Source organism: Coregonus lavaretus (genome assembly GCF_964263955.1).
Source record: "Coregonus lavaretus genome assembly, contig: HAP1_SCAFFOLD_252, whole genome shotgun sequence".
NCBI lineage: Eukaryota > Metazoa > Chordata > Actinopteri > Salmoniformes > Salmonidae > Coregonus > Coregonus lavaretus.
The window spans coordinates 658,674-669,001 of record NW_028162386.1 but is presented as its reverse complement, the minus strand read 5'-3'; the positions used below and the strand labels follow the sequence as shown (position 1 = coordinate 669,001).

At 41.8% G+C, this 10,328-nt stretch overlaps 1 protein-coding gene and 1 long non-coding RNA gene across 2 annotated transcripts; one reads left to right on the top strand and one right to left on the bottom strand.

The window, feature by feature from the left end:
- Positions 1–765: 765 nt before the first annotated feature.
- On the top strand, positions 766–1,379 carry LOC311119307. Its single transcript, XR_014611933.1, has 3 exons — positions 766–828; positions 997–1,136; positions 1,272–1,379. It is a non-coding gene; the product is annotated as an uncharacterized lncRNA (long non-coding RNA).
- A 1,567-nt stretch (positions 1,380–2,946) lies between these two features.
- LOC311119306 (CWF19-like protein 1) lies at positions 2,947–6,944 on the bottom strand (the record flags this gene model as incomplete). The annotated part of the gene is given in 9 exon segments (XM_084194028.1): positions 2,947–2,967; positions 3,031–3,115; positions 3,580–3,695; positions 5,147–5,361; positions 6,153–6,254; positions 6,362–6,446; positions 6,526–6,554; positions 6,557–6,609; positions 6,868–6,944. Coding segments are annotated over 9 exon segments (729 nt in total). The 5' UTR covers positions 6,891–6,944.
- Positions 6,945–10,328: the final 3,384 nt, after the last annotated feature.

Below are 10,328 nucleotides of genomic sequence, written 5' to 3'. Positions count from 1 at the left end.
CAGTTACAATACATCCAGGTACTAGAGAGAGAGATACAGTTACAATACATCCAGGTACTAGAGAGAGATACAGTTACAATACATCCAGGTACTAGAGAGATACAGTTACAATACATCCAGGTACTAGAGAGAGATACAGTTACAATACATCCAGGTACTAGAGAGATACAGTTACAATACATCCAGGTACTAGAGAGAGATACAGTTACAATACATCCAGGTACTAGAGAGAGATACAGTTACAATACATCCAGGTACTAGAGAGAGATACAGTTACAATACATCCAGGTACTAGAGAGAGATACAGTTACAATACATCCAGGTACTAGAGAGAGATACAGTTACAATACATCCAGGTACTAGAGAGAGATACAGTTACAATACATCCAGGTACTAGAGAGAGATACAGTTACAATACATCCAGGTACTAGAGAGAGATACAGTTACAATACATCCAGGTACTGAGAGAGATACAGTTACAATACATCCAGGTACTAGAGAGAGATACAGTTACAATACATCCAGGTACTAGAGAGATACAGTTACAATACATCCAGGTACTAGAGAGAGATACAGTTACAATACATCCAGGTACTAGAGAGAGATACAGTTACAATACATCCAGGTACTAGAGAGAGATACAGTTACAATACATCCAGGTACTAGAGAGAGATACAGTTACAATACATCCAGGTACTAGAGAGATACAGTTACAATACATCCAGGTACTAGAGAGAGATACAGTTACAATACATCCAGGTACTAAGAGAGATACAGTTACAATACATCCAGGTACTAGAGAGAGAGATACAGTTACAATACATCCAGGTACTAGAGAGATACAGTTACAATACATCTAGGTACTAGAGAGATACAGTTACAATACATCCAGGTACTAGAGAGAGATATACAGTTACAATACATCCAGATACTAGAGAGAGATACAGTTACAATACATCCAGGTACTAGAGAGAGATACAGTTACAATACATCCAGGTACTAGAGAGAGAGATACAGTTACAATACATCCAGGTACTAGAGAGAGATACAGTTACAATACATCCAGGTACTAGAGAGAGATACAGTTACAATACATCCAGGTACTAGAGAGAGAGATACAGTTACAATACATCCAGGTACTAGAGAGATACCAGTTACAATACATCCAGGTACTAGAGAGAGATACACAGTTACAATACATCCAGGTACTAGAGAGATACAGTTACAATACATCCAGGTACTAGAGAGAGATACAGTTACAATACATCCAGGTACTAGAGAGAGAGATACAGTTACAATACATCCAGGTACTAGAGAGAGATACAGTTACAATACATCCAGGTACTAGAGAGAGATACAGTTACAATACATCCAGGTACTAGAGAGATACAGTTACAATACATCCAGGTACTAGAGAGAGATACAGTTACAATACATCCAGGTACTAGAGAGATACAGTTACAATACATCCAGGTACTAGAGAGAGATACAGTTACAATACATCCAGGTACTAGAGAGAGATACAGTTACAATACATCCAGGTACTAGAGAGAGAGATACAGTTACAATACATCCAGGTACTAGAGAGAGATACAGTTACAATACATCCAGGTACTAGAGAGATACAGTTACAATACATACAGGTACTAGAGAGAGATACAGTTACAATACATCCAGGTACTAGAGAGAGAGATACAGTTACAATACATCCAGGTACTAGAGAGAGATACAGTTACAATACATCCAGGTACTAGAGAGAGATACACAGTTACAATACATCCAGGTACTAGAGAGATACAGTTACAATACATCCAGGTACTAGAGAGATACAGTTACAATACATCCAGGTACTAGAGAGAGATACAGTTACAATACATCAAGGTACTAGAGAGATACACAGTTACAATATATCCAGGTACTAGAGAGAGAGATACAGTTACAATACATCCAGGTACTAGAGAGAGAGATACAGTTACAATACATCCAGGTACTAGAGAGAGATACAGTTACAATACATCCAGGTACTATAGAGAGATACAGTTACAATACATCCAGGTACTAGAGAGATACAGTTACAATACATCCAGGTACTAGAGAGAGATACAGTTACAATACATCCAGGTACTAGAGAGAGATACAGTTACAATACATCCAGGTACTAGAGAGATACAGTTACAATACATCCAGGTACTAGAGAGAGAGATACAGTTACAATACATCCAGGTACTAGAGAGAGATACAGTTACAATACATCCAGGTACTAGAGAGAGATACAGTTACAATACATCCAGGTACTAGAGAGAGATACAGTTACAATACATCCAGGTACTAGAGAGAGATACAGTTACAATACATCCAGGTACTAGAGAGAGATACAGTTACAATACATCCAGGTACTAGAGAGATACAGTTACAATACATCCAGGTACTAGAGAGATACAGTTACAATACATCCAGGTACTAGAGAGAGATACAGTTACAATACATCCAGGTACTAGAGAGAGATACAGTTACAATACATCCAGGTACTAGAGAGAGATACAGTTACAATACATCCAGGTACTAGAGAGAGATACAGTTACAATACATCCAGGTACTAGAGAGATACAGTTACAATACATCCAGGTACTAGAGAGAGATACAGTTACAATACATCCAGGTACTAGAGAGATACAGTTACAATACATCCAGGTACTAGAGAGAGAGATACAGTTACAATACATCCAGGTACTAGAGAGATACAGTTACAATACATCCAGGTACTAGAGAGAGATACAGTTACAATACATCCAGGTACTAGAGAGAGATACACAGTTACAATACATCCAGGTACTAGAGAGAGATACAGTTACAATACATCCAGGTACTAGAGAGAGATACACAGTTACAATATATCCAGGTACTAGAGAGAGAGATACAGTTACAATACATCCAGGTACTAGAGGTTCAATACTGGATGTATTCTAACTACGTAAACAATACACATACAGGCAAACACATAGTTCATCCCCTAACTATCCTCTATCTTACCTTTCTCTTCTCAGGGTTGTTGACGGTTGCCAGGGCAATAAATCTGCTGACGTGCTGAGCATTCTCCTGAAGAACCACATGATTCCTACACACACACACACACACACACACACACACACAAACACACACACAAACACACAAACACACACACACACACACAAACGTGTGAACTCCCTCTACCGCAGCAAAGTGGTAGTATGGTAGTTTATATACAGTGTGTATTCACCTGTTAGGTTGTGTTGTGTGTGTATGATAGTGTGTGTGTGTGTGTACCTGTAAGGTAGTCTCTCATAGTGAACTCCTTCTACCGCAGCAAAGTGGCAGTATGGTAGTTTATATACAGTGTGTATTCACCTGTCAGGTTGTGTTGTGTGTGTATGATAGTGTGTGTGTGTGTATGATAGTGTGTGTGTGTGTGTATGATAGTGTGTGTGTGTGTGTATGATAGTGTGTGTGTGTGTGTGTGTATGATAGTGTGTGTGTGTGTGTATGATAGTGTGTGTGTGTATGATAGTGTGTGTGTGTGTGTATGATAGTGTGTGTGTGTACCTGTAAGGTAGTCTCTCATAGTGAACGCCCTCTACAGCAGCAAAGTGGTAGCGCGGTTTCAGCTTGTAAGCCAGCTGGGAGATGGAGGTTATTCCACAGAACTTAGTGTTGACTTCCTGAAACAAAGAACAGTTTAGTTTCAAAGAAACCACACTGTTTATCTGGGTCAAACACACAGCCTCTGGGGCTGGTAGCTATTGGGTAGTGGGGCTGGTTAGAGAGTAGTTAGGTTAGTTAGAGGATAGTTAAATTAGATAGAGGATAGTTAGGAGCTGGTGAGGTTAGTTAGGAGGTAGTTAGGTTAGATAGAAGGTAGTTAGGAGCTGGTGAGGTTAGTTAGAAGGTAGTTAGGTTAGATAGAAGGTAGTTAGGGGATGGTATGGATAGTTAGAGAGTAGTGAGGTTAGTTAGAAGGTAGTTAGGTTAGATAGGAGGTAGTTAGGTTAGATAGAGGATAGTTAGGGGATGGTGAGGCTAGTTAGAGAGTAGTGAGGTTAGTTAGAAGGTAGTTAGGTTAGATAGAAGGTAGTTAGGGGATGGTAGGGATAGTTAGAGAGTAGTGAGGTTAGTTAGAAGGTAGTTAGGTTAGATAGAAGGTAGTTAGGTTAGATAGAAGGTAGTTAGGGGATGGTAGGGATAGTTAGAGAGTAGTGAGGTTAGTTAGAAGGTAGTTAGGGGATGGTAGGGATAGTTAGGAGCTGGTGAGACTAGTTAGAAGGTAGTTAGGTTAGATAGAGGATAGTTAGGAGCTGGTGAGGCTAGTTAGAAGGTAGTTAGGTTAGATAGGAGGTAGTTAGGTTAGATAGAGGATAGTTAGGGGATGGTGAGGCTAGTTAGAGAGTAGTGAGGTTAGTTAGAAGGTAGTTAGGTTAGATAGAGGATAGTTAGAGAGTAGTGAGGCTAGTTAGAAGGTAGTTAGGTTAGATAGAAGGTAGTTAGGGGATGGTAGGGATAGTTAGAGAGTAGTGAGGTTAGTTAGAAGGTAGTTAGGTTAGATAGAAGGTAGTTAGGTTAGATAGAAGGTAGTTAGGGGGTGGTAGGGATAGTTAGAGAGTAGTGAGGTTAGTTAGAAGGTAGTTAGGGGATGGTAGGGATAGTTAGGAGCTGGTGAGACTAGTTAGAAGGTAGTTAGGTTAGATAGAGGATAGTTAGGAGCTGGTGAGGCTAGTTAGAAGGTAGTTAGGTTAGATAGAAGGTAGTTAGGGGATGGTAGGGATAGTTAGAGAGTAGTGAGGTTAGTTAGAAGGTAGTTAGGTTAGATAGAAGGTAGTTAGGGGATGGTAGGGATAGTTAGAGAGTAGTGAGGTTAGTTAGAAGGTAGTTAGGTTAGATAGAGGATAGTTAGGGGATGGTAGGGATAGTTAGAAGGTAGTTAGGTTAGATAGAAGGTAGTTAGGTTAGATAGAGGATAGTTAGGGGATGGTAGGATAGTTAGAAGGTAGTTAGGTTAGATAGAAGGTAGTTAGGTTAGATAGAGGATAGTTAGGGGATGGTAGGGATAGTTAGAAGGTAGTTAGGTTAGTTAGAAGGTAGTTAGGTTAGATAGAGGATAGTTAGAGTGTCTTACGGGGCTGTTGGCGTACTGCCAGACTCCGCGGGGCCACTGTGATGTCAGCAAGATGTCCACTCCTTTGAACTGTTTGTTGCTAAGCAGTGGCTCCACCAGCTGAGTGAGGTCTTTAGGAGAGAAGCAGTGAGCTGGTGCCGGATCCTGCTGCCCCTCACGACCACTCACATACGCTATCTGCAGGCCTGACGCCCCTGTGAAAACACCACGACGACCTGACACACAGGGAGAGTGTGAGAGAGAGAGTGAGAGAGAGAGAGAGAGAGAGAGAGAGAGAGAGAGAGAGAGAGAGAGAGAGAGAGAGAGAGAGAGAGAGAGAGAGAGAGAGAGAACAGAGAGAGAGAGAGAGAGAGAGACAGAGAGAGAGGGAGAGAGAGAGAGAGAGAGAGAACGAGAGAGAGAGAACGAGAGAGAGAGAACGAGAGAGAGAGAGAGAGAGAGAGAGAGAGAGAGAGAGAGAGAGAGAGAGAGAGAGAGAGAGAGAGAGAGAGAGTTGTTATGGTCAAGCCTGTGAAACAGCAGTGGAGATACAGAGCAGCTGTATTACCCAGGTAGGGTCAGAGGTTAGAGGTCAGAGTCTACTCCTGTGTAGCTCAGTTGGTAGAGCATGGCGTTTGCAACGCCAGCGTTGTGGGTTCGATTCCCACGGGGGGGCCAGTATGAAAAAATGTATGCACACACTAACTGTAAGTCGCTCTGGATAAGAGTCTACTCAGGGTCAGGGTTAGAGGTCAGAGTCTACTCAGGGTCAGGGTTAGAGGTCAGAGTCTACTCAGGGTCAGGGTTAGAGGTCAGAGTCTACTCAGGGTTAGAGGTCAGAGTCTACTCAGGGTCAGGGTTAGAGGTCAGAGTCTACTCAGGGTCAGGGTTAGAGGTCAGAGTCTACTCAGGGTCAGGGTTAGAGGTCAGAGTCTACTCAGGGTCAGGGTTAGAGGTCAGAGTCTACTCAGGGTCAGGGTTAGAGGTCAGAGTCTACTCAGGGTCAGGGGTCAGAGTCTACTCTTACCAAGGTATGTGATGTTGTCAGCCAGCTCACAGCCGTCAGCGCTGGGGAAGAAGCAGAGGGTCTCCTGGCTGGCTGCTCCCAGGATGTATGTGTGGATGGGAGCTGCAACAACAGTCAAGACAATGTGGTTCCTAACTCCAGACCCACAATGTGGTTCCTAACTCCAGACCCACAATGTCGTTCCTAGCTTCAGAACCACAATAGGTTACCTTTCTTTGCTCCAGATTTGTACTCCTGCCATTCAGCCTGAGCTCCTGGAGACAAACCGAAGAAGTTTCCTACACACAGCAACAGCTGCAGAGAGAACAGGAGATTACCTACTGATGGGATATGTATGTATGTATGTGTGTGTGTATGTGTGGTTAGGATTTACATCAAACTGGCCGCTCTTCTTCTGGATGGTCGAACGCGGTTAAACACAGCATTAATGCTTCCCTCTACGTCACCACATGCAAGGCTAGAATAGATTAAACAGTATTGAAATCGTAGCTAGCTAGTTACGTGCAGAATGTATTCAAACAAGCAACTGTACTTTCTCATGAAATTGGACAACTTGACCATCGAGACAATCGTAGCCATCTAAGTTAGTTAGCTACACGGCTTGTAGTGGTTGACTCTCACTGTTAACTAGTTTTATTAGGTTATAATTTTGACCGTTACTACCAAGTTAGGGGAAGCTAATAAATTACTATGAATTATCATAACTGTGACTTACATCTTCAACGGTTTTTCCCCCATTACATCAAAAGTTCAAAACAAGACTATGTTTGCTAGTTAGTTAGCTAGCTCAAGTCTCTGGTTAGCTGGCTAGCTGTAGACGTTGTGCGTCGACAACATTCCTCCCCCTTTGTCGCCGACAAAATAAACCAACCCATCTTCATAAAAAAAATTCTAGTTATTAGTAAATTAACACAGAATCGTGCAAATACAACGTTTATTATTTAGCAAATACGTGATTTGTAAAATTACTTTTTCCCCGACATTTATATCGGAAATGATTCAATTCGGATGACTGACGATGGATGGACAATCATTATACTTGTGTTGACAATCCTCCGGGTAGCCAGATACAAAATCATAGAGACATTTCATTTTTTATTTTGTGATGTCCTTTGGCATTTTGGAGACCGGCTTTAGTTTGTAGGACAGCTTAAGTTTTGAACCAAAGCGACTATACAACTGCCCTGTTTCCTTCCATCTCTAGCAACCGCGACGTCTCAGAAGGGGGGACCAAAGGGTCGTCACTAGTTACCACAGCCACAGAGTCAAAATTGTCTATCGTAAAAATTCATTAAAACAAAAATGTGCTTTTTGGTCTTAATTTAAGGTTAGGTATAAGGTTAGCAGTGTGGGGTTAACGTTAGGTTTACATTTTAAAGAAGATAAATTATAGAAATAGGTGGGATTTGACTTTGTGGCTGTGGTAACTAGTGACAACCGGACCAAATACTCTTCTCCTTCCGGAATCCTGTCCTGGTCTCCCCGAGGTGCCCGGACCAAAAACCGGAAGTAGGTAACCAAAAATAAAACCTACAATTCAGGGGAAAGGCTATACAAACACCCCTGACCTGCAAATAATGAGATGTTTAGATTTATTTGTTTGAGGTCGCCAATAAGCTGACGTGCTAGCTAGTTAGCATTATGTGCTATGGCTAACGTTAGCTACAAGCACAGCGCTTCCCAACCGCTCATAGCCTGGCTTGTGTGATTTAATCATGTAGCCGTTGTGGCAGGGCAATTTCGACTTCGAAACAGCCGTCAAATAGCCTGAATGAATAATTCGTGTTTTGGTCAAAGTGCATTAGCTAGCTAGGACCACTATGTATGACTGGGTGCATCTAATTCCTAGGAGCTAGTTGGCTTCCTTCACTACTCATGCACTGATCTGGGGCTAAACACATTTACTTAGCTAGCAACCCTACATGGTATTCACAGCTACTGGAACAAATTGCAAAAATCTCTGAAGCTGGAGACTCTTATCTCCCTCAATAACTTTAAGCATCAGTTGTCAGAGCACCTTACCGATCACTGCACCTGTACACAGCCCATCTGAAATTAGCCCGCCCAACTACCTCATCCCCATAGTTATTTACGTTGTTATTTATTTTGCTCATTTGCACCCCAGTATCTCTATTTGCACATCATCTCTTGCACATCTATCATTCCAGTGTTAATACTAAATTGTAATTATTTTGCACTATGGCCTATTTATTGCCTTACCTCCATAACTTGCTACATTTGCACACACTGTATATATATTTTATGTTGTATTTTTGACTTTGTGTTGTTTATCCCATATGTAACTGTGTTGTTGTTTTTATCGCACTGCTTTGCTTTATCTTGGCCAGGTTGCAGTTGTAAATGAGAACTTGTTCTCAACTGGCTTACCTGGTTAAATAAAGTGTAATAAAAAATAAAATAAAAAAACTGTTCCCTACATGATATTCAAAGCTACACTACATGGTATTCACAACTAGCTACATGGTATTCACAGCTGGCCTACATGGTATTCACAGCTACCCTACATGGTACTCACAGCTACCCCAGATGGTATTCACAGCGACCTACATGATATTCACAGCGACCTACATAATATTCACAACTACCCTACATGGTATTCACAACAAGCTACATGATATTCACAGCTGCCCTACATGGTATTCACAGCTACCCTACATGATATTCACAGCTAGATACATGATATTAACAGCTACCTTACATGGTATTCACAGGCTCAGCTACCTACATGATATTCACAGCTAGATACATGCTATTCATAGCTATTCTACATGGTATTCACAACTAGCTACATGATATTCACAGCTACCCTACATGGTATCCACAGCTACCTGCATGATATTAACAGCTTCCCTACATGATATTCACAGGCTCAGCTAGCTACATGAAATCCACAGGCCCAGCTAGCTACATGGTATTCACAGGCTCAGCTAGCTACATGGTATTCACAGGCTCAGCTAGCTACATGGTATTCACAGTGTCAAAGTCACGTCAATTCAAATCTGGTATCAGGAACAAAAGAGGTCAACACGACTTCTAAGGTATACTAATTATTTTAATTAATGCAAAAACCTTCAATGGCAAATATGATGTTTCGTATATACGGGCTCTCTGTGATGTCTCGCAGGACACTCCAGACAACTAACACATTGTTTCAGAAACAATACCCAAATACTCTGACAGAAAGTTTCCCACTTCTCTGCTGGCCAATTAGAGTAAAGACTTGAGCGTGGTTTAAACTTTCTCAGCCAATCCGTTGGTTCAGGGGTTGGTCTCATCTCTTCGGCGCCATTTGTTACACACTTCAGCCAGGCACAAGATTATCATAACAACCTATCATAGTGAGAAGAGCCAGCTCCCTTAGACATCATTCCTAGTCAAAGGAAGGCTCACAGATCACAAATAACTATTATAGTCTAGCATTTGAAGACACAATCCTTATCTTATTTTTACCCCCTAAAGCAGCTCTTCACATCAATCACAGCCTTGCCAGGTGTCACAGCCTACATTAGCCCAGTCAAGAATGCATTCTTTCTAAGTTAGTCATCCCATCAATTTAGGAGAATAATAAATCCCCAATAACAGGCTCAGCTAGCTACATGATATCCACAGGCTCAGCTAGTTACATGATATTCACAGGCTCAGCTAGCTACATGGTATTCACAGGCTCAGCTAGCTACATGATATCCACAGGCTCAGCTAGCTACATGATATTCACAGGCTCAGCTAGCTACATGATATTCACAGGCTCAGCTAGCTACATTATATCCACAGGCTCAGCTAGCTACATGGTATTCACAGGCTCAGCTAGCTACATGATATCCACAGGCTCAGCTAGCTACATGATATTCACAGGCTCAGCTAGCTACATGATATTCACAGGCTCAGCTAGCTACATTATATCCACAGGCTCAGCTAGCTACATGGTATTCACAGGCTCAGCTAGCTACATGATATCCACAGGCTCAGCTAGTTACATGATATTCGCAGGCTCAGCTAGCTACATGATATTCACAGGCTCAGCTAGCTACATGATATTCACAGGCTCAGCTAGCTACATGATATCCACAGGCTCAGCTAGCTACATGGCATTCACAGGCTCAGCTAGCTACATGATATCCACAGGCTCAGCTAGTTACATGATATTCACAGGCTCAG